The 24,139-nt window shown below is 42.4% G+C and overlaps 1 protein-coding gene across 3 annotated transcripts in view; it reads left to right on the top strand.

The window, feature by feature from the left end:
- Positions 1-24,139, top strand: part of mpp2b (membrane protein, palmitoylated 2b (MAGUK p55 subfamily member 2)) — a 46,045-nt gene that overhangs the window by 3,809 nt on the left and 18,097 nt on the right. For 2 of the 3 annotated variants that reach the window (XM_034118855.1, XM_034118854.1), the window contains exon 2: positions 8,701-8,780. In XM_034118855.1, the coding sequence (XP_033974746.1) occupies positions 8,750-8,780 (31 nt within the window). In that variant the 5' untranslated portion in view covers positions 8,701-8,749. Of the gene's footprint in view, positions 1-8,700; positions 8,781-12,024; positions 12,230-24,139 lie in introns of those variants that run through there. The other variant, XM_034118853.1, reaches the window with a different exon arrangement.

The following is a 24,139-nucleotide window of genomic DNA, read 5'->3' as shown; positions in this document are numbered from 1 at the left end:
GGCAGTGTAAAACAGCTTCCCAGTCAATATCGAGAGGGTGCGTGTTGTACACAGCACAGCTCCGTATATGTGTTGGGGATTAGACTATTATTTATCAATAGACGTTAATGCATTTCCCTGGGATCTTTGGAACAGCTGTCTACAGGAAATGTCTAAACCTCGCCCGTCTATCTGACTTGGCATCCGGTTATTACTTTGATCATAACGAACAGTCAGACAACCAATATTGTACACATGGGGCTAAACCATTTGGATCTTATTTCTATGTATTTTTAGGCTCGTAGTTGTAACTCACAGTGAGGTGGAATATTGCGGTCTCTCTGAATCGGTGGAGCTTGTGCTTGTTCACGGTTCACACATTCGGAGCCTTTTTTTAGCAGCACTTTATTCTAAATATCTGTTTTGTTCGCCATAAATGTTTGTTTTAAGTTCTTGGTCAATGTCAAGGGAGGGTTCCAATCCAAATAAAAACAAGGCTGGGGGAAAGAGATACGTGCCTTTCCTTTAAAGAATATACAGGGAAATAAAAACCCAATCATTGTCTTTCTCCCCTTTTTTAATAAATACCAATATCGAGCAAATACACGACCAGCTACGTGTCAAGGTTGGCCTGAAAGCAGGATTTTCTTTGTCATATCCAGCTTTAGGTTTTCCTCTCAAGAGAGATTTGTGTGACATTGAAACGGTGACATTCATTTGACTTTTTTTCTTCATGGCTGCTTCCTCAGAAAGACAAAAGGAGTGGAAACCTTTTTTAATGAAATCCAGTCTGGTGGTTTGAAATGCTCCCCCTGGGTATCTCTCAGCCCTTTGCCTGAATCCTCTAGCCTCTCAGGGGGTGTCTGCATGACATTTAATTACACTTATATAAATCTGTATCAGCTCTGGGAAACAGTAGACACACGGCACTAAGTTGATCAAGTTTTATTAGCTGTCTGGCATCAGGTGATATCTTCTGATTAATCTGTCATCATCATGCATAAAAAAGCAGATTGGTTGATCTTAAATGATGTAGAATATATCAAAATAAAAGATAATGAACTGGCTGTTACTGTTTGTGAATCTCGCAGTAGGTCATGTGTCTAATGAGTCCTATTCGATTATTTCCAAGGCAAGATAATGTTTTATTGTAACTTAAAACTCAACCTGGACCCAGGAAAAATACATGAAGCGTTTTCACCCATGTTGTTTTCTAGTAGCACACTGTGTGTATTAATATGCACACGGGGAGTAAACCCCTTCATTTATGAAATCATTCAACCATGCAGCCCTGGCTCTAAACGGCACTTGAATGCACCCTCTCCTTCAAAAGACCTTACCAACTTTGTTTTGATTGCACAGGCAAGTGTAGTGACTTGTGTGGTAATAAGAGCCCCAGAAGGCAAGCTTGAATGAATTGCTTTAATATTACCTGGGGAGAACGAGGTTAGCCTGGAAATACGTTTGATAATGGAGAAGTATTTACATACCGGTACTTTCTCCAAGATACTCGAGGGCAGATACTCAAAATACATTTTTATGAAGGGACATCCCTTCATATTTTTGAGAGAATAGTATTAACTTTGACGACTGTGTGACAGAGGATAATGCATCTTAAAATGAGGTTTACAAATGTTATTTTTCATTGCCTCTATAGCAGCAAACATAACTTTTGTCTTGGAGAGGCAGTAAAGTTATTCCTTGGCTAAATCTTAATGTGAAAACGGTAACCTTAACGCTATAGAAAACAATGTATACACTATCAGCTACCATAATCTCTGGGTCTGATGTTGTGTACAGTACAGAAGCTCAAGGATGTATATGGGTCCTTTTATCTTCAGCCAAGGCTCTCACAGTAATTGCCTGCGTAAGTGAGAGGATGAAAAAGGGATGATCTAATGCATGACACCAGAACTTATACCTGGTTGTCATAGAGTATACATGTTGTTGGTATAAACACTGGACCTGCAATCACTGTTTCTGGTGGTCAGGATTATCAAAACTGTTCGATAACCATTTGGGGAAAGTCAGGAAATATTATGTTTTTTGTTTGGGCGAACTGACCTCTTAAGGTTACATTTACCTCGGGGCTTTACTGTAAAGAATCCAATGTTTTTGTATTGTTATTTTTAATAAGGAGCAGAAAACAAGTTCTATTTTTGATAACGATTAACTCCTACAACAGGTTTCAAAAGCCTTAGTTTTGGCTCTTTTTTTATGACGCTAATATAAAATGTTTTCCCTCAGATATAGAGCGACCCTAAGTGTTGCTCAAACCTATTAAAAGAGCCAATTTTAGCTCCAACTTATGATTTTTTTTTTACGCATTTTCCCTTGTTGCCATGGCAAAGCGCCTGGGAAAAAAGGCAAAGAGCTGCTCACGGTTGTCTTGGATACGACAGTTTTCCCTTGTAAAGTAACGAGAGGAGCTGAACCTGTGGGAGCAGCGCAGGGTTATTTTTAGGCCTGACGCCAGCCTGCATGTGTGGATTAGGACTTGTTTAGTCACTGGTGCGTGCTGGTGTGTGTGCGTGTGAGTGAGCATGTTGACAGGCTTTAATGCAGCCTCACTGTGGGAACCGCTCAAGGCGTTTTACACTTGGCGACAAACACCTGCCACTACATCTGCCATTGCTGCACGTCCAAATGTAATGAAAGAGGCAATTTGGAAATCTTCAGATGCAGGCTTTAAAGAAATGGATATTTCCCTCAAACACTGTTTAGGGGTTGATAGAGAGATATGTGTGATCTGATTTAAATCAGAGCATTGGTTTCATGTGAGAGTTTACGCTTTCAGACAATATCCTTTAAAGAATAAAAGGAGAATCAATTTGAAACAAAGAAGTTACAATCTTCAATGAATTGCAGAAGTATGGGAGAAAAATCCCCATCTAATCTCATTTAGAAAAAGGGGCCTTATTATGGTGCATGTAAATGATCCGCATCTCTCCCACACTTTCCTCCCCTGCCTAAAATGCCTCCATTGGACTCCTTTGTTTACTTCCATAACATAGCGACATCACTATGTAACACTCACGCTTCTATTGGCTAGCGCTCCAACACATTGTACGTGATAGGCTAAGGGGCGGGACATCTCTAAGTGGTTGACCAATCACAACAGAGCCGGCCAGCTAACCAATCAGAGCAGACTGGGCTCTGGTTTCAGACGGAGGGGGAAAAGAGGTGCTGCAGCACAGGCAGTATGAGGAAAATAAAGAGCTTTTTGAACATTAAAGCATGGAGACATGTCCCAGTAGAGACACTACATACTGATATGAACCTGAACATTTGAATAATATGGCCCCTTTAAAGCTCGCCTGAATTACTTGTTGCCTTGAGCTTTAGGGATATTTTTTAAGGTCCTTACACACCAAACTGACACCAAAGAACACGTCCCGACGGAACGTCGCCTCACGTCGCCTCACGTCGCCTCACGTCGCCTCACGTCTCCTGCGTCTCCTGCGTCTTGGCCATGTTTCGCACTGGAACACACCGCAAAGACTTCAGCCGACGGCCAAGTAGCACGTACGAACTGCGCATGCGTGAGTGGCAATAACTCTCCTTACCAGCAGCAGGCGGCGGTAGTGTGTATTCGTCATTCAAAAGAGGCAACAACCGGAAGACAGACTGCGTGATACACCGAGAGAAGAAGAACAGACTGTGTGATATAAACAAACAACAAATAGCGTGTGCGTTCCATTTTCACTCTACAGCGAGAAGCTCATGGGGCTTTCCCGAACCTGTGTCGAGAACTGGAGAGAAATGAAATCTCAGATTTGCCTTCTTAATAGTTTGTTTGTGTCCCTCACTTCCGTTTCGCTTCTCATGCACTGATTCGCTAAACTGAACAGCCAATCAGAGTGATTTATTTGGCCGACGGCCTTTAGCCGACAGCCATTTATTCAACATGTCGAATCGGCGGCCGAAAAGACACGACGGTGCAGTACACACCAAGACACACCAATCCGAGTAGGGCGACACGACATCTATCGACGCCGAAAATCGGCTTGGTGTGGAAGGACCTTAAGACACCAAAACTTTGACCTTTACCCTCAACACCTTTTTTATATAAGATCTGGGTGATCCAGGAATTTATACTTGTCTGTAGTTACTCTTAAAATTGTTATTTAGGGAGGAGTTTCAATTGTATCCAGAAATGTAATTATAGATATAATACACACACACACACACACACACACACACACACACACACACACCCACCCAGCTGGCCTTTTGTTTTAATAGATTGGCAGTGTAGGGATGATTGCAGTTCTTCAAATATGATGTCATGACGGCAGCTGTGCTTTTGGGCTGCTCTCTTCCTACAATACAGTGTGGAAGATAGAGATTTGTGTGTGTGTGTTTTAAGATATGCATTTGTGAGTTGACTAATAGAGAGAGAGGGAAAATCACTGAGCGCAGAGACAGATTGGATACAAGAATCTTACTGTATAGCCAGACTGTCCCACCATTTGAAGTGCAAGGTATTTTATTTTCCTCCTGCACTTATTTACACAGTTAAACTTGAGCTTTATTCTAAACAGTATTGTTAAGGGCACCTACTTAATCCTTGGCTGTAGGGATTGATTACCAGGTGCAATTCTTAGTAGATCTCCAGGCATTTCTGCTAGTAGATTCCACCAATTACCAAGAAAATACCTCCACTGGCAGCGACTGCACCATCATTACATCCTTGCCAATTATTCCACATCAGTAATACGGAGTAAGAACCGGGTCAGAGAGCAGAGAACATCCTGCCCCCCCCCCCCCGAGCAGTCAGCCGAGCTTCACACGGCCGAGCTCTGCTGCAATCCGCTTTGACTTCTTAGAGGCCATGTGGCATACTTTTAACAGGCTCTGTCATTTCACAGTGCAAACACGGATAAGCCCGGGGGAATGTTGTGTGGCATCATGGAGCTGATCCGCATCGATCAGAGTTCTGCAACAGAGCTTTGTCCCTGAGCATATAGGAATGTGCTTCAATGTCACGGCTACACGTATGTATACAGACAATCAATTTGCTCTGTCCTGCCCTAGCTCCAACTGGATCAAGTAAAAACTAGGGCTGTCAGTCGATTAAAATATTTAATCGCGATTAATCGCATGATTGTCCATAGTTAATCGCGATTAATCGCAAATTAATCGCACATTTTTAATCTATTCTAAATGTACCTTAGAGGGATATTTTTCAAGTTTTTAATACTCTTATCAACATATGAGTGGACAAATATGCTTTATATGTTTGTTTATTATCATTTGAACAATGACAAATATTCTCATGAATATTAAACACACAACCTGGAACTCCTCTCATAAATAATACTGGTGTGTGTGTGTGTGTGTGTGTGTGTGTGTGTGTGTGTGTGTGTGTGTGTGTGTGTGTGTGGTGTGTGTGTGTGTGTGTGTGGTGTGTGTGTGTGGTGTGTGTGTGTGGGTGTGTGTGTGTGTTGTGTGTGTGTGTGTGTGTGTGTGTGTGTGTGTGTGTGTGTGTGTGTGTGTGTGTGTGTGTGTGTGTGTGTGTGTGTGTGTGTGTGTGTGTGCTAGTGTGTGTGTGTGTGTGTGTGTGTGTGTGTGTGTGTGAGTGTGTGTGGTGGTGTGTGGTGTGTGTGTGTGTGTGTGTGTGTGTGTGTGTGTGTGTGTGTGTGTGTGTGTGTGTGTGTGTGTGTGTGTGTTGTGGTTGTGTGTGTGGTGTGTGTGTGTGTGTGTGTGTGTGTGTGTGTTGTGTGTTGTGTGTGTGTGTGTGTGTGTGTGTGTGTGTGTGTGTGTGTGTGTGTGTGTGTGTGTGTGTGTGTGTGTGTGTGTGTGTGTGTGTGTGTGTGTGGCGGGGCTCAAGGCATATATGCTCGAACGTGTGCTGCCTGGACGCTGCAATCATGTTGCGCGCACTATCCGTGCTGAGTGCGCTGACTTTTCGTACAATGTCCCACTGTCTGGCTACCTGCATTAAGTCAAGTGCTCGGCGCAGTTGTCGGCGAAATGTCATTGAAACAGCTCCTTATATCCGTTAGCGCAGCTAGCTAGCACCAGATGCTAACAACAACACGTAAGGTGTGCCTCGCTCGAGCGAGTCGCGCCACACATACACACTCCCTCCCGGTCCTCCCGATGGCCAGTCCGGGCCTGCCGGTGAGCGTGGAAGTGTGGTCTGCCACAAGCGAGAGGCAGGAGCGGGGCTGTCAGCATCAGCTTGTAGATGGTATTTTAAACTCGATCTGAAACTACGGCGGCCGAGGACAAAAAATGCACATGCGTTAATCGCGTTAAAATAATTAGTGGCGTTAATTTTTTTTTGCGTTAACGCGTTATTAACGCGTTAACTTGACAGCCCTAGTAAAAACACAAACAATACCAACTTAAATATGGAATACATTGTTTTTACTCATTTTAAAAAAGATAATTAAGTCACCTAAACTGAAAATGAACGCACATGAAGGAAGGCACTTGAGAAAATGTAACCGCTTTGATCTACAAATCCGACTAAGTCATGTCAGGTTGTGCTATTTGAAATGTGATACAACATGTCTGTGGGTTAGGTAAAATGCTTACATAAGGCAAAGAGGGGGAGTTAAATGCACCTAAAAAAAACCATCTCAATCATCATTTGTGATCTACTAGAAGTGTGTGGTGGTGTCTGAAAAATCATAGAGGCAGAGACCCTGCCCTCTGCCTTTATGATTTTTCCGTGTTCACACATTTCTGACTTTTCAACGTCCATAAAAACGTAGAGTCTAGGTGCCAGATTGTAAGCAAGCAATCAATACGCACCATGACACCGGTTGAGCCGAGGATGAATGGCCCAATTACAATATTGTGTTTGCAAACGACAACCAACAAAACCTAATCAAAAATACCTTTACATTTGGAGCAAAAACAATGCACTATTGAAAGGATTAATGGGATAATAGATTTCTTTAAGGATGCCTTTAATCTTTTTTTTTACCCCATTTTGTTTAGTGGTTTTATCCATTTTTATTTCTTTTATATAATAATCTCTCACCTGTAAGTATCTAAAATGGTCACCCCTTTCCAGATCAAATGTATCTCTTAGATATTGAAAACTCTGCATTTCCCCTTTTCCCACCATCCTACATATTACTGTGATGCCCCCTCAGGCCTGGATGCCTTTAATCTTACCTGTCTTTAGAGTAATAAAGTGTATTATACATTTTCACATGGATTATTCTAATGCTTAATCAACTGGAGGTATAAAAAGCAATAATTCAGGTGTTCCAGATAACTTCCACATTTTCAGTCCCAATGCGTCCCCAGGCTTAATTAAAATGGTTTGAACAAGTTACTATGCCCTTCTCCAGTGGGCTCACACATGTTGATCTCTGCACAGATACATGAACTACATACCACTGACCTTGAAGGCATCCTCATATGTGTATTCATTGACAATTAAGAGACTTCAAATTAAATAGTCATTGATTATTCTTAATGGAAAATTGCACACAGTTGAGAAGAAATGCTTGCTTCTCTGTAGTAAAAGAGAAATGTGATTGGATCTAAAAGAAGATGTGTATTGAGTCAGCTTCTTAGACAAATGCAGGAAGTCTGTAAGAAATTATAGCATTGTTTTGTTGCCACTGTTGCTGATAGCGCCCCCATTTGTCAAGTTCCCGTAATTCCTTCAGTGCTCGAATGTTCATCTCTCAAGATCTGATTAATGAGGATGAGGCTGAAGTTAGATGATTATTTAGACACGCACACTGAGCACATGGTGACGTTAACGGGTTATAGGCATCACAACATCCACCATGGATACTGTATGTATCGTCACGGCAACCAGGAATTAGCATCCTTGGATACCGCTGTCTCTCCTTCGTCAGCTGCACTCTTTTCTTCCTCACCATTGTTCTCTGTCACCCCCCCCCCCCTCCTCCTTTTCTCTCTCTGACCCCCTCCTCATGTTTCCACACAGCCTTCCATCCTCTCCTCAACCCTCTCCTGTTTTTCTTCTGTCTGTTTTCCCCCTCATGACTATTAATTGCCTCTTCTGTTTACATCCCCCCCCCCCACATCCCCCCTCGTCAACGTCGAATTGCTATTCACCGAGGGTGTTTCACAAATTCCACCTCACCTGACAAATCTCAAGACGGCACATGCTTCAGTCTTCTGTCTGTAATGCTTGTTTTCCCAGCTTCCTGATGTTAAATGGATCAATTAGAATCAACAGAGATCCTCTCTAATGTGAGCTGGCCGGCCCACTCACTCAATCTTTCCAACTGTTGCTAATAGTACTCCTCCGTGGGCATGTCGGGTAATACTGTTTGGGGCGTTACCAGAGCAACAGGCTACTCTATTTATAGGTATTATTAACCAAGTTAGATGCCAGTGGTTGTTTGTAGGAGCTTGTTTGGAGAAATTAAGAATGAGCTGCACACACAAATAGTCCATTGACTGTGATTATGAAGGATTTGTTTTCTTAGTCATGGCTGGATTCAGACTTTCACGGTGTTTTGAACTTGAGAGGGGCCTTAACTTAACGAGGTGTATCACAATGTGACGGGCTATAAAAACAAGCTATAAAATATGCAAAAGAATTCAAATTTGTGGGAAATAGTCCTGTTAGCTATTTATAGAACTTCTATCCATGCCTTGTTTAAACCCTAGTCTTGCTTCATTGGTCTAAAAACCAGGGGATTTCACATTCATATTCACAATCGATACTTCATTAGTGTTTTCAATGCGTCTCCCTTCACTCTCTTTCATTTGCAGTTGACCTATCAATTTCTGAGGAGGATACCGGGAGGAACCAGCTCTGAAAATGCCCGTGGCGACATCCAGCTCTGACTCCGGTAAGTGGCTTTGTCTCGCTGTGATGAGGGCCAACTCTCACTATGTGTGTGTGTGAGAGTGTGTGTGTGAGTCAGCAAGAGAGATATCCACAGAGAGACAAGAGGGAGGAGATGCTGAACGGTTTGTGGTTATTCCAGCACCCAGGACATGCATCTCATCTCCAGAGCTCTAATGTGACTTAATGAGCTGGCTAATGGAGAGCTAAGACTCCCTTAGATCAGTTCTGCCTCGAAGGATTTGCTGTTGTATCATTCACAGACCTCCACACACGCACACATGTACGTCATATCTGCACTACTGGCCGGCTGTAGTACAACGCTGCACGCCCTTTCACACAAATGTAGTTATTATGGATTGAAAACTGATCAATGATGACTGAAATAGTACCGTGTGAAAGAGGGGAGAGGGTTCAGTTATTTCCGATTGAGTTTGTTTCATAGGTCAGGGTTTCTTTGGTAATTAAGATTTCAACTTTTGGAACAAATATGGCAGTTTTTCTATGAAATGGATAAATGAAAAAGCGTTATAGTTTGACAGTTTAATACTACTCCATGGCGGCTGCGAATGTCATTTTTACAGAGGCCCAATTATGCTCATATTCAGGTTCATATTTGTATTTTGTCCCTCCACTCTGACTCGTTAGTATGCTTTAATGTTCAAAAAGCTCTTTATTGTTCTCATACTGCCTGTGCTGCAGCACCTCTTTTCACCCTCTGTCTGAAACCAGAGCCCAGTCTGCTCTGATTGGTTAGCTGGCCTATCACGTACATTGTGTTGGAGCACAAGCCATGAAGGTCGAGTGTTATGTCACTATGTTACAGGGGAAAACAAGGGACTCAAATGGAGGAGTTTCAGGCAGGGGGGGGGGGGCTGTTTGGGAGAGATTTTTGCCTTTTGCAGACCATTTCCATGCATCAAAACATTAACAACACATTACAGCAGGGGTGGGGAACCTCTGGCCTCCGGGCCGTATACGGACCGCGAGACCATTTGGTACGGCCCTCGAGGTAATTTATAAACACACGCAAAAAAGAAAAAAAGAAATCTAGACCGCAAAAGAATTAAACAAGCGAGTGCCTGTTTTTCCTGGCCAAGGTCAGGGTCCTTGAACACAACACGAGCCTAACGTGTCATCACGTGGTGTATGTCTCGTCTGACAGGGGTGTAGTTCTGACGGAGAGCACCAGAACGCCGCTCCGGCACTTCATTTAAAATTGCAGTACCCATAAGGAGCCGTACACATGCCGCAGTTTTTGCGTGGCTGTGTCTTTAGTTGAAAGCCCAGTGGCGATCTGTTCATCTGTCATACTGATCAGACAGTCAATAACTTTGTTGTTATTAGCATCTGGTTAGCTAGCTATGCTAACGAATATAAGAAGCTTCTACAACCAGTGAGGTAAAGAAACATCTTTATATGATCATTATAGTTATACAAATATAAGAGAATAAAGTAAACAGGTATAAAATACTATATGACAGTAAAACAAAGTTGTTTTTAATAAACAAGAATAGAGTTTGAAAGGGGAGTGATTTGTAAAATATCCATAAAGAAAAATAAAATCTGCTTCCAGTTCTGTTTCATATGGGTGTTGAGAGATGTGTCCATAGATCTCCTAATGTTGCTCTCAAAGTGCACCAGATTGATGCTTTTAACTTCAACATTTCAAAAAGCATGCCCCCCGGACCCCCCTAGAGGAGGTTAGGTCCCGCCCCCCACTTAAATCATGTCCACATGGATAGGAAACTAAATACATTTGCACACATCTTTTGTCCATATCTTTCTGTTTTGGTGGTCATGCCACAACCGTGCACGTGCATGCATGGTAAGATATCTGGATTAAGAGGTTGCTTTTTCTTTGCACAGCATGAAAGAGAGGCGAAATGAATGGGCTGTGATTTTAGTATTTTTAAGCAGAGGTCAATAATTTGTACGGCCCTCGGAGGATGTTGAAAAAATTGAAGTGGCCCTTGAGAGGAAAAAGGTTCCCCACCCCTGCATTACAGGAAAGGAAAAACCATAAGAGGGCCTTTTTAAGTAAAGATGCTATGAAATAACTGAAAACACACAAACGGCAACATGTCTTGTTCTGCACCCCAGGCTTTAAAAGGACAATATTTGACTATTTTTGTCTCGAATAACAGAAAATGTATTATTCCCTAGGTGAATAGTTTCCACAGAGTTGCTGGAATCCAAGTCAGATTTCAACGGTCTCTTTTGTTGGCATTGTATCTTAAGGGAATTTTTACATGCACACCTCTGCACTGATATCAAAGTTGAAAATGTAGCACTTTGGCAGCGGTAGAATTATATTTCACATTAGTCTCTAACCTGGCTCGTTGCCATAATTACAGTCATTTCCTCTTCTTTCAGCACTGAGGGCACTTGATTCAGACGCATAAAAGATTGAAAAGCCAAAGCCAGATGTCTGGGAAATTAGGAGTCTCAGTTGGTTACCAGAGGACCACATCTCAAACTCAAAGCTTTATAGTATTTGATCATGAGGTTATAAATCGCAGAAGTCAGCTGTCGGATGAAGGCAGAAAAGCACTTCCGCCGAGAGTTAAAATGTGTGTGGAGTTTCTCTTTCGTAATGAGCTGTCAGTCAGCGCTGATTTGTGCACCAGCAGAGGGCTGACTCTGGATGACTGGCATTTTTAGTAACACACATTAAATAGTTTCTCCAACCTATTCAAAGTGTTTTTAAGAAGCAGCATTTCCAGGAAGGCTGTTCTTGCAGAGAAGGGTTAGAAAAGGGTCAATTTCGATTTTAAACAATACTTTTTTCTTTTCAACTCCTGTCAGCGAAGAGACTTGATTTATGAGCAGAAAGCACAAATACAAATGTGCGCTCTTCACTAACTGCATCTGCAAAGCTGGCTGTGTTTAAACCTGTGTTAGTGGTCATCACTCCTATGTGTGTCATCTCCCCACACACCGCCTCCTTGACCGATCCTCCTCCCCACAAGCCTTCTGCTGTTCTTTCCCCCAGTTAACCCCCACGGGGAAGCCTGGAGGGAGAATCGCCCTGCCTCCTTTTTCTTCTCCTCCCTCCTCCTAGAGAAAGCATCATACTTCCCTCCCTCTTTCTTCCCCACTCCCCACACCCACCTTTCTCTGCCGAAGCACACAACCCTCTCCGGTCTCCATTCATTCATGCGGAATAGAAGACGCTCAGCCAGGCAAAGCTTATACACTCTCACTTCAAGAGCAGGTGTAGAGGGAGGAAAGAGCGAGGGGCCGTTTTAGCGAGGAAGAGGAGAGAATCAGTGGAGAGAGAGCTTTCAGTCTGCCTCAGATACAGTGTTGGGTGTGTTACTGTGAGTGTTTGCACTCACTGTAGAGAGGTGTTGTTCACCATGGCTGGCAGCCTGTTTGGACGGCTCTCCCTGGAGGAAGGGGACTCGGCCAACTCCCTGGAGGGCCTGGAAATCAAGCTTGGGGGAGAAGGTAAGAACCCCACCTGCTGGGTGTGTTAGGGACGCAGAGCAGTCAGTAAACAGACTGCTCCAGCTATGTGTTTTATCACAGATAAGGGAAGATATACTGTACAGGAAACTGGGAAGGATGAGAAGATTGAATCACTGTTTAATTGCCACTTAAAGCAGACAATATGCAAACCCTGGTGGTTTGGAGCTTGTTTGTGTTTTAAATTCGCATTACACCTGCTCGTGATGTGCTGGTTCAAAAGCTCCAGAGTGTGATGAAAATAAGCCGAGACAGATTAGGACCCAGAGCAGCATGTGATGTACAGGAATCTGTGGCGGCAGGCTACAAAGACATGAAGGTGCAGTGAAAACATGCCACATTTTGTATTATTTATTAATTTACAGTGGGAAGCATTACTGTAAACTGAGATAAATATAGAGTGCGAGACAGAGGAATGCACTTTGAGGTAAGTACAGTAAAGAAAGCAGTTTGTGTATGCAAGTCCAAGTCTGTCGTACTGAATGGTAATGCACTGATAATATTTGCTCGCACAACATGGAGTAGAAAGTACCATACATTCAATTCATAATTGATGGACTTCATTAATACTTCACGGGGTTGTATACTACACAGTAATATATTATGAGTCCTCCATATCTATTTATATACTGCGCTGTGCACACATCTTATTCATGATGTCATGTTACATTAGGTAAAGATAGCTGCATCGTTGCCAAGTTTATTGCATGTCACTCAGTATACCATCATATCCTCTGTAACGGAGCTTGACAAGACAGAGGTGACAGCCATAATGAATCACATTTTGTGTCAAAGCTTGTGCATCCTGTCTATCACTTCAGCGTGCGTGTGTGTGTGTTTGTGTGTGTGTGTGTGTGTGTGTGAAAGAGAGGGAGACCTGGGGTGCATTGTACATTCATGGAGAGTAGGTAGGGGGGTCATTCATATGCAACAGTGTTCTGATCAGAGACAGCACGCCTGAAAGTGTCAGACTCGCAACCTTCAAATAACTCCGTGGCACTCTCACTTTCACCCCCACACACACACATTCCCACACACACTCCTAAGCCACACACTATGGGGAGGAATATTCTGTGTTCCTGTACCGGACTAATGAACCAGTGATCAAACACAGATGAAGGATCATAGACTGCAGGGTGTTGCTAGGATTAAGCTGTCAAAGATAATCGCCGGGTTTCGAGACAATGGGACAATTTAATTCTGTTCTGGTTGAGGCTATCCGATAATGTGTTGACTCTGGCAATTATTTCATCCGTATCGCTCCCCGACGATCTGTTTGCCGTTTCATCAACTGCGGAGAGAGAAAATAAATGCACAGCAAAAGTTTCAATGTTTCCTCCCTAAAGGCAAGTTTAGCTGATGCACTTGTTTGTGTTCCCCCCCCCCCCCCCCCCCCCCAAACTGATGCTTTTATGTAATACATACCATCAACCATGAAGATATAAACTCATAAAAAGCAAGTTCATTGCAAGTACTTTCAATAAGTCAAACCATTGCAAATACTACTGCATGAACTTATTGTTTTTTTCAGACATAGCACAAATGACACAAGGAGATGCTAATGCAATTACACTTGTTATACACTAGATACGTTCATTCATGTAAGCCAAACCTATCTAAGTGTGTAATGCTTTTCTTTTGTTGGCTTAAGGGCAAAGACAGATTGGTTTTCAGTCTGCTTTGGAAGATGTGTAGACTTTTTGCTTTCCTGATATCAGATAGAATATAGAAAACTCATTCCATCATCGCGGGGCCAAGATAGCAAACAGTCGTGTTTTCACTGAGGCGTACCTGGGTCCCATTCGATTACCCAATGCATAGCAACTTGTTACGTTACGATTGTACAGTTTAACCATGTACTGGATATAGGAAGTGCCTGATTCATTCACAGCACGGTAGGCCAGTACCAGGCACAGCTCCCTCATCCAGACTCTGTGGCCACGATCTGAGGTGTAACGAAAGCCGCTGTCCGTTTGCAAAATGTCAACAAATATCACAAGTGTTGTCTCCAGCTGTGACCTTCAGCCGGCTAATAAGGCGATCCAGCCCGAACCCATATTGTGCCAGCCTGGAACTAGCATCCCCATGGCGATGGGATGGCTTAAATGGCATCTTTTTAAAGTCCCTCGTCCTGCTGATTGGTCAGGGTTACTGTGTTTCCTCTGAAGATGTTGCCAAATGATCTGACTGGGTGAAGGATTTCTGGTTTCTTCTCAGTTTCCTGGAGGAGATAAAGGCTCTGAACAGCCATAGTACAACAGATTTACATTATTTTGGCTGATTTAGATGTTGTCGGTTTGGGAGTGATCGCAATTAAGTTAGACGCCACTCACCTGTCTGCTCCTTTCAAGTAGGTTTTATTGATTTGGATGCTATGGCAAGAAAATGATCTTAATAACTCTTATGCTTTGTTCACGTCATATCAGTTGGATTGTGTTTGCAAACAACTGACTGGAAGAAAAAACATTCATGTCAGCCTTGGTGATATCATTTCAAGATGGAAATATCGACACATTTGTGAAAGCGACAATGTCTTGCTCCATAATCAGCTCCAAATACCACTGGCTGAACTCTACTAAATCATGATAACAGTTTTTACTAGAAGGGTACTTCGTTCTCCGCCAAGGCCGTTTCGATCAGTGACAAATAATGTGTGCATCCGCCCCATGATTCATATGCGGTCAAAAATGTTGCTTTCTTGTTTGACCAATAGCTTCATCCTTCCACCAAGTTTTATGGAAACCAAGCAAGTCGTTTTTATGTCATACTGCGGACTCAAACAAATCCTCCTTCATGGTGGTGGTAAAAAACAAAGTACTGACCATATTTCTTGAATGCATAATGGTTAGTACAAAGGCTATTTTGACCTCACTTAAGTCCCAGCTTCGGTCCATCCACTCCACCTGAGCAGAGGACTAATCAGCCTCAAGTGAAAACAGGACAGGATTTAAATTCAACACACATTAATGACCTACAAGTTGACATCAAGACTCCTTCAAACCTACCTTAGTATGCATTTGTCTACAACTGCATCTGTGCAGTGGATAGTTCCAATAAAGCAATTTTCTGCTGGCCATTCTGCTAACAAGATGAGGAGAGCTAAAAAAAGGCAAGCCTGTTCAACACAACTTGACCACACAAGTACATTACACCATTGATGTGCCCACACATGCTTCACCCAGCGTTGTGTGAACCCGTCAGGATGAGCTTGAGTGAACTTATTGATTTTAGCCTTTGCAGACCATTTACATGCAGAAAAACCCTATATAAAACAGTACAGGAAAGGGAAAACCAATAGGCACAATAGGTCCCCTTTATATAATACATTTGAGTCAGAAATGATTCATCGGCTCTGGTCCTTTCAATGGAATATACTCCAATCTGATAAAGTTATCCACCACTGTCTTAGACGTTCATCTTTAGACATCCATCTTTCGCTTCCAGAGGGATGGATGGTAATTATATTCCGCTGGAGAGCAAGGAGCAGAAACAAATCTTAAAGCAACCTTCAAGTATTTAATAATGTCTGACTAGGCCCATGGGTATCAAATCACATAGGGGTGACTTTTTGACAATTTGAAATAGTTCAAGTGTCATCCGTAACATGCTTCTTTCTGTCAATTTAATAGAGTTACGGAGAAACAAGACTGCTGTGACTCCCAATTGTTTCCGGAAAGAAACAATGAGAATATCAATGAGTTTTTTTTAGGAGAATACGTCTCAGGAATCTGTCGGTGTTTTCACAGGACAAAGTGTTATTACTGGAGGCTCACTCTACACACTGAAAGATTAAAGGACACCTATCATGCTATATTTAAATGATATATTGTAGGGCCATACCTATATAAGGTATATTTATACGTTTCTGTTTTCAAAATACCAAACAGATCATGCATTTTAGCCATGCCTCATTTCGCTCTATGTGCTGTTTGCTGTCTACGGGGCTGATTCTGTGAGCTGCAGCTGACCACGCCCCCCTGCAGGAGAGGGGAGCCGTGCTCTGATCAAGTCAAGAGGGGGAGAAAAAAAGATCTCCGTCCTCCGTGTTTTATTATATTATTATAGGCCTATAGAGTCGTTATTCATTTGTTTTAAAGCTCAATAAATAACAAAGAAGACCTTTGACCGGCACTTTTCTAATTTTGTCCGGAAGATTTAAACTTTAACGGACATCTTGACCGGCGAAAGAAACTGAAACTGAAACTCTGCCGCACGGTCCTCTCGTTCCTTGGAAGAGGCGGAGAGGTGGGTGTTTGTCGTCTGCTGGTGGACTAACCGGAGATAATTACAGTGCTTGCCTCGACGGGGAGGGATTGCATTGAATTAAAGCAGCGGGAGCAAACGCTTGCCTCGGGGAGGGAGAAAAAAAGCCACAGCGGAGAATAAACAGAAGGGTAACCATGGTAACTATGGGCGGGAAGTCTTCTTCGCTGCTTTTGTGGCAGACTACAGCGCCACTTACAGGCCTGGCATATGTACTACAGCGTCTCCAGCGCTTTCGAGCGGTAATGGCCGGCCGTGGCCCAACCCCACATTCCCCTGATAGGTGGAGAGTTGGCCCAATAGCCGTAGCGCCACTTTACTGACGTCAGTAAAGTGTTCAAATCTGGATCAGTTTTTATCAGATCCGTTGCAGCCCCTTTTTTAGAGATTTGGGTATGGAGGAAAATAGAGAGGGTTGTGTTTTCTGACACTTGGTGAGTTTCCTGGAACACCGGGGACACATATTCATGTATAAAAGATGTACAAAAGTGCATTTTGCATGATAGGTCCCCTTTAACTTTCACCACCTTTTGAAAATAACCTGAATAATCACAACCAGGTTTTTGCTCAGACTGACTTTCAATGTTCTTCTCAGTGTGATTCTGGCTACACAATGAATTTTAAGTACATTTTTCCAGCCTGAAATGTGTTTTGAAGTAGAAACACGATGATACATATCGGTACTGCTGAATATTCCTCTTCTTAGGGTGTGTGAGAAGCCTTCAAATTCTGGACCTCTGAGATGATCGTGAGAGTTTTGTTATGAATAGTTAAGCTAATTATCTTTGAGCATCCATAAAAAAAAAAATCAAAGTGCCTGAATTCCTTTCACCCAATTTATTATCTAAGATTTCAGTCAAAAAGATTTTCGTTTAAGCATGAAACAAACCAAACCCACATTTAATCTGCTGCAGGGAAAAGACGACTGACCATTCTCATGTGAGGCCTTTTTGTTGTAGGAAGGAAAACCCTTATCATACATTGCAGTCTACAAAGCTTCCTCGGCTGAAGTGTTTTTACAATTAAGACTATTGCAAAGCATGAATATCAAAGGTTTTAATGAATGAAACCAATTTGCATGCTCCAAAGAAATAGGGTCAAAGAGTTCACCTCAATCATGGTGTCCATAAATTACTAAATCTACTGTCATTGGTTTAAAAAAAAGAAGCATACTTCTAAAAAACGTTTAAAGAGGCCCTATTATGCTAATTTTCAGGTTCATATTTGTATTTTGATCCTCTACTGTGACGTGTCTCCATGCTTTAATGTTCGAAAAGCTCTTTATTTTTCTCATACTGCCTGTGCTGCAGCACCTCTTTTCACCCTCTGTCTGAAACCAGAGCCCAGTCTGCTCTGATTGGTTAGCTGGCCGGCTCTGTTGTGATCAACCGCTCAGAGATGTCCCGACCCTTAGCCACGTACAATGTGTTGGAGCACTAGCCAAAAGAAGCATGTTAAATAGTGATGTCATTATGTTACAGAAGTAAACACAGGTGTCCAATAAAGGTGTTTCAGGCAGGGTGGGATTGTGTGTGAGAGAAACTCACTCTGGAGGGAACTTTGGGATTTAAAGGTCCCATGTCATGCTTTTCTGGTTATTACCCGTCCCCTTGTGTGTTATGTAGCTTTTTCTGCATGGAAACGGTCTGCAGAGTCACAAATCCTCAAAGTACACCCTGTAGCGAGTAAAACTCTAACACAGAAAAGACCTGTCTATGCTGCCCCAGAACGCCTCGTTGGAGATTTCTCTTTTTCCATTGTTTACTTCTTGGGTATAGTGACGTGACGTAACGTAACGTCCGCGGATAAGTTACGTTTGGACCAATCCGCGGACTTCCTCACACACACACACTCTGCGGGACGTTGCGAGGCTCGCTGCTGCAAGGAGCGGGACACTGTGAGCTGGCTCACTGGTGTGGGGTCGGCGAGACAGCGAGACACTGCGGAACTCAGCCTGAGCACACACACAAACTCCCAGCCAGGCTGCGGGTGTGTGTGTGTTTTGGGCTGTGTCTCGCTGTCTCGCAGACGGCCACTGGGCTCACAGGGAGGGAGGGGGGGTGGCAGGAGCTCCAACAAGCGAATACACATACTATACAGAGATGCTGTATGAGAAACCAATGTGAGTTTGGAAAATTGCACAATATAAATCTATCTTAGTATACCTCAACAATGGAATTATGATCAGTAGAAATGGCCATGACATGGGACCTGTAAGCCTTTGCAGACCATTTACATGCACTTAAACCACTTCATTTTTAATCCAATATACACACTATACAACAACGTACAAGGCTCGTGGATATATCTTGACTAGAATTTGCGAAAACCAAGGGAAATGACTGTAGTTTCATTTTTAGATAGTTGTTTATAACAATGAATTCAGTAGCCCAGACTGTTTTGATTGGCAGAAACTGTAAGCAGACTCTGCTGCACACGGCACTACTCTTTGTTTACGTCCCCATGAGGAAACACCAACACAACCGCACATCTCCTCCTCCACGCTCCACCCTTCCTCAGCTCTCCATCCTCTCCGTGTTTCTCTATAACCTCCGCTCCATAGCAACAGAGCAACCTTCACTAAGTGCTGGCTAAGAGGTTCATGTCCCCCCGCTGTGTTCTTAACACAAACAATAACAGCCAAGATTGTTTGGCGGCCTGCATGACATTGAGTTTAATTGTTACTCTCCGTGGAGGTGAAGTGGTGTGAGACTTTTATTCAGGGTTCCTGGTTATTGTCCTCTGCTGTCACCATGGCAAGGAAGCTCTTATTCTAGTAACCCTTGTTGAGAGGAGAGGCAAGAGGCCACCGCAGAGGGTTATTATTGTTAATTTAGGTAGGTTCTCTCCAAAGCTGTATTAAATGAATCAATACCACGTTTTGTTGGCTTCCTTAAATGTCAAATTGTCTTTCATGGTTAACTTTTGTAAACATCATCTCAGTCTCTTGGGACCTTTTAGTTTTTGTCATGTTTATATTCTCTTTGGGGAGTTTCCATTTTAAATCCGCTAAATGTAAATTAGTTAAATACTGTTAAAACAAGACCTTATCAACCATGATAAGAGCTTTACATTTGACAGCATATTATTGCTCATTCATACTGAACAAAAAAGCCTTTAGGTAAGTTTTCTCTATAGCGGTATTAAATGAATCATTACCACGTTTTGGTGTCTTCCTTAAATGTCAGTTTTCTTTTCTGGTTCACTTTTGTAATTATCATATCAGTCTCTTGGGACCTTTACATGTTTGACATGCCTATTTATCCGCTTTACTGGGAACTATTTCAGGAGTTCTATCTGCTAGACATAAATTAAGGAAATACTGTAAAACCAAGACCGTCTCAAGCATAAAAAGAGCTTTATATTTGACTACAGTTTCCTGGAAGAGTACATGACGTCCATGTTTTAGTCTGGCTGCACACCTGGGACCCTTTAAGCACTCACCTGCTAAAGGGAGTTCTCTAATGGCATCATGTTACAGCGGGTAATACCGTTGATTTAAAGTCACCGGAGTGAAAAATGACTCTCCCCTAAGCTCTCACCTGTAAGGGCTCAGAGGATGAAAGAACCTGAGTGTATCATTACGACAAATGTCTACATGCAATTTTGATCCTGATATGAGGCTTGAGCAGGATAAAGATCAATACTGTGAGCGAGGCAGTTTGGTCCGCGATGTTGTATGCAAACAAGGATAGCTTTGAGAGCAGTGGTAAACAAAATGGAAGACTCCACCTGAATGATAAAGAGAAAAAATAGTGAAATAAATAATGTATCGTATTCTGACCTCTTCCTGTCTGAACTTTTGACCTGCATCACCGATCCTCTGTCGGCTGTGCTTTGATGCTTGATAGTGAAAATAATAGAAGCAACCCTATTTATCTGTACATGTAGAGAGAAGAAAAGCAGCGAGACCCGAGAAGGAGGACAAGTAGGATTTTTAATGATCTCTATGAATAATAGAAGGACCCCCAGGCGTACCCAGCACTGGGGAAGTGGTTATTATTCTCCGGCCCCTTTGACACCTTTTCCTCAGTCCTTTGTGACTCCCAGGCAATGATAATATTACAGACCACTCGAGACCACTCCTGATGTTTCTGATTATCATCGCTGATGTGCACGATTTTGACATAAACAAATTGGGATTCATTTGACTAATACTGCAATTACCATTTATAAGGGGTTTATAATTTTGGCATAATCATTATAAAATAAGTTAAAATGATCATAGTTTGATTTCTTCTATTTCGATTTTTTTAGGGAGGGTCTGTACGAAACATACTGTATGCTTTGTTAAATATGTACAATTCAAGTTATATGCTAGGATAACTCTGCAGCCAGGGGCGGACTGGGACTAAAAATCAGCCCGGGAATCTCGACCGGCCCACTTCAGTACCGCTAGTTAATTCTCAACGGGGGGGGTCGTGCTAGTGAATTGTCCGACCAGCCCACTTCGGTACCGGCCCATCGGGATTCGTCCCGATGGCCAGTCCGCCACTGTCTGCAGCTCCACAATAACTCATTCAAAATGGTATTTTTAACACATATTTAGAATTGACCAAATATTGTGCTTGCTGCATTTAAAACAAAATGTTCATACTGTATGCAATTTTTTGAACATTTAGATTAATTGTGCGGCCCTATTCTTAAAGTGGACATATTATGCTATATTTGAATAATATAGTGTAGGACCATACCTATATAAGGCATATTTATACTTTTTTTTTTCAAAATACCAAACGGATCATGCATTTTAGCCATGTCTCATTTTGCTCAATTTGACATTTTTTAGCTCTGTTTTTGCAAGGGCAGATTATGGTAGACCAGCATCATCTACAGGCCTGGCATATGTACTACAGCGTCTCCAGCGCTTTCGAACGGCAATGGCCGTGGCTGTCTCCTCCTGATTGGTGGAGTTGGCCCAATAGCCGTAGCGCCACCGTCCTGACGTCGGGACAGTGTTCAAATCTGGATCAGTTTTTATCAGATCCGTTGCAGCCCCTTTTTTAGAGATTTGGGTATGGAGGAAAATAGAGAGGGTTGTGTTTTCTGACACTTGGTGAGTTCCCTGGAACACCGGGGACACATATTCATGTATACAAGACGTACAGAAGTGCATTTTGCATGATAGGTCCCCTTTAAGAGAATTATCAAGATTGTTGTATCTGATTAAGGCTGGAGTTTAAATGGAGAGAAGGACATCTTAAGTGACATGTAAGAGAAAAATGTATGTAGTGAGTGACACAAGGGGGAAAGAAAGTAAGTCAAAACTAACCTCACATTTGTCCAGGAGACACGCTAACATAGGAAAAAGTGCCGATGTGGCAACAACGGCGGCGTACAGTTGCGGTGATTAAAGAGAATAATGCAGGACCTGTAAGCCGAGCCTTCTGGTCTGATATTCTCTGCCAGGCTCAGATCTGGCAACCCTCCCGTTTGGAGCGGAGCCGCAGTTCGAGGGGAAATTGGAAGAAAAAACAAGGCTTCTCTGTGGTACACTGGTGTAATTATTTATTTAATTTACTTATCAAATTATTCAGAGGGAGGGCGGATGGACTTTGTAATCATCAAGGTCGTCTTCCTCTGGCTTTTTCTGGTTTTTAATCTGAGTGAAAGCAATGGGGATGGTTCTCTTGTGCTTGAGTCTATAGTACATGTGCTTGTAAAAATACTTCCAAGAAGACCAAAAATAGTTTTCTGCTCATTCTCAAAATATCTGTTACCTCATAACTTCTCTTTTAAGCATCTCAACAAAAGCCAAACCTCCGACTGCGCTGCTGAGGAATATAAATCATCCGACAGATCAGAGCTGCACACAAAGACACACACACACACACACACTCGCTTCCATTGGATGTGTTCAATCCTCTCTGCACAATATCAATCTGCTTGTTTGGTGATGAAAGGAATAGTCCTAATTTGATAGGAAAACAGTTTCTGAAAGAGTTGATGGTGTTTGAGTCCAGTTGTCATGTTGTTGTTTGCTGTCTGTAGGGCACCTTGAGAAACCACTGAACAAAATCAAGGTGCTCTGGGTTAGAAAGACCTGTTCAGGATCACAGATCTCAGTTTTAACTTATATTCTGTGGATCATTGAAAAACATTGATAACACCACAAAAACTCCTGATCTTGACATGCCATACTTTTACTAGCTATAAATTCTCTTTGAGAAGGATGTACTATCTTTAAGATAATGAAGCTTGTTTGAAGAAATCTTATTTTTATTTCAATAGTTTCTAAGTCTAATTATCTCTGCAATGGCAGATTATCACAATAGTTTCAAGTCTCAACACAAATCCCATGTTTTAAGATGGATGTTTTCAACAGTGTACTTGCATGGTTTGATAGAGGCCAGACTGAAATACCTCAATAGCTGTTTGATTGCAATAAATTGTTGTACAGGCCATACATGGTTCAGTCAGTCATGGTCCCCAGAGGATGAAGCATATCTAAGTTGTTGAGTTTCCTGTGGGGACACTAGCAGGAGGACATTTGTGTTTTCTCTGTCTGAACCATAGACAGTATTTATAGTATAAGGACAACTGTTGGACAGATTGCTATTACATGTGATTCAGGGATTCATGCTCATGATGGATTGGACTTCAGCTCTACTTTGTGTTAAGTGCCAGTGAGTAAATGTCTGCATGCTAACCAGCTAAACCAAGGTGATGAAGGAGGCACTTTAAACCTTCCTTGTGAGCCATGCAGGTATATTAACATTTGGCTCCATGCACTGCTGCACTGAGCGTGGCCTTGTTATTTATTGGATTTTGTTCCATTGGTCACTTTAAATTCATGGCTTTCTGTATCAATATACCTGGCCCTGACCACAGATCTCATATTCCTTGTAATCGTGCACATGGGAGTCTTTTTTATTTGTAAAGATGGCTTGGTACCTTGCTCCTATAACTCAGCTTAATAGAAAGAACACATACATGTTAAGAGTTTTGCCATAAGGTGTGTCAAATATACTTGATATTACTAACAGGAAATAGTACAAGGCAGGACTGTGTTCTATAAGACATACTGGGTATCCTACATTTTCCTCTGTAAAGGTGTGACGTTTATAAACACGGTTAGAATAATTCACAGAGAGCAATTGGCACACTAAGCGAATTAGCAGCCCTCTAATTGGACCATTCACCTTTTGATGCCCTGTGAAGTGGGTCGTGCAGGATCTGTGCTGAATCACCAATCTGTCTGCTTTGTGAAAATTAAAATCCGCTGCTGTATATTTAGCTTTAGGAAACAAAGAGCTCAGGGTCTGGTAAGTAAATTACAGCAGACGAATGTTCTGTGAATAAATGCCCACTCTCCTGACAGTCATGTCTGCTGAGATGAATGCCTGCTGGAAGCTGGTGTGAGGGTGTTTGGTACCTTAATGCGTCAGAGGAGATGCTATGAAGCTAGACTAAACCTTTCCAGACCTTTAGCGAATTGTTGACGGTGCCTTGCATCTTGTGATTGATCTGTAGTCTTATTGATTTATTGTCTGTGGTGAAGAAGTTTGATTTGATGTCTTTGAGATGAGGCTGCGTGTGTGTGTGTGTGCATGCGTTTCATTTTATGGGTTTATAATCAAGGATCCTTCCAAACCACAACATTTACAAACCCATGCCATTTACAAATCT

Source organism: Trematomus bernacchii, unplaced genomic scaffold (assembly GCF_902827165.1).
Source record: "Trematomus bernacchii unplaced genomic scaffold, fTreBer1.1, whole genome shotgun sequence".
NCBI lineage: Eukaryota > Metazoa > Chordata > Actinopteri > Perciformes > Nototheniidae > Trematomus > Trematomus bernacchii.
Note: the sequence above shows the minus strand (reverse complement) of the source record. Positions and strands in the feature narration are given on the sequence as shown.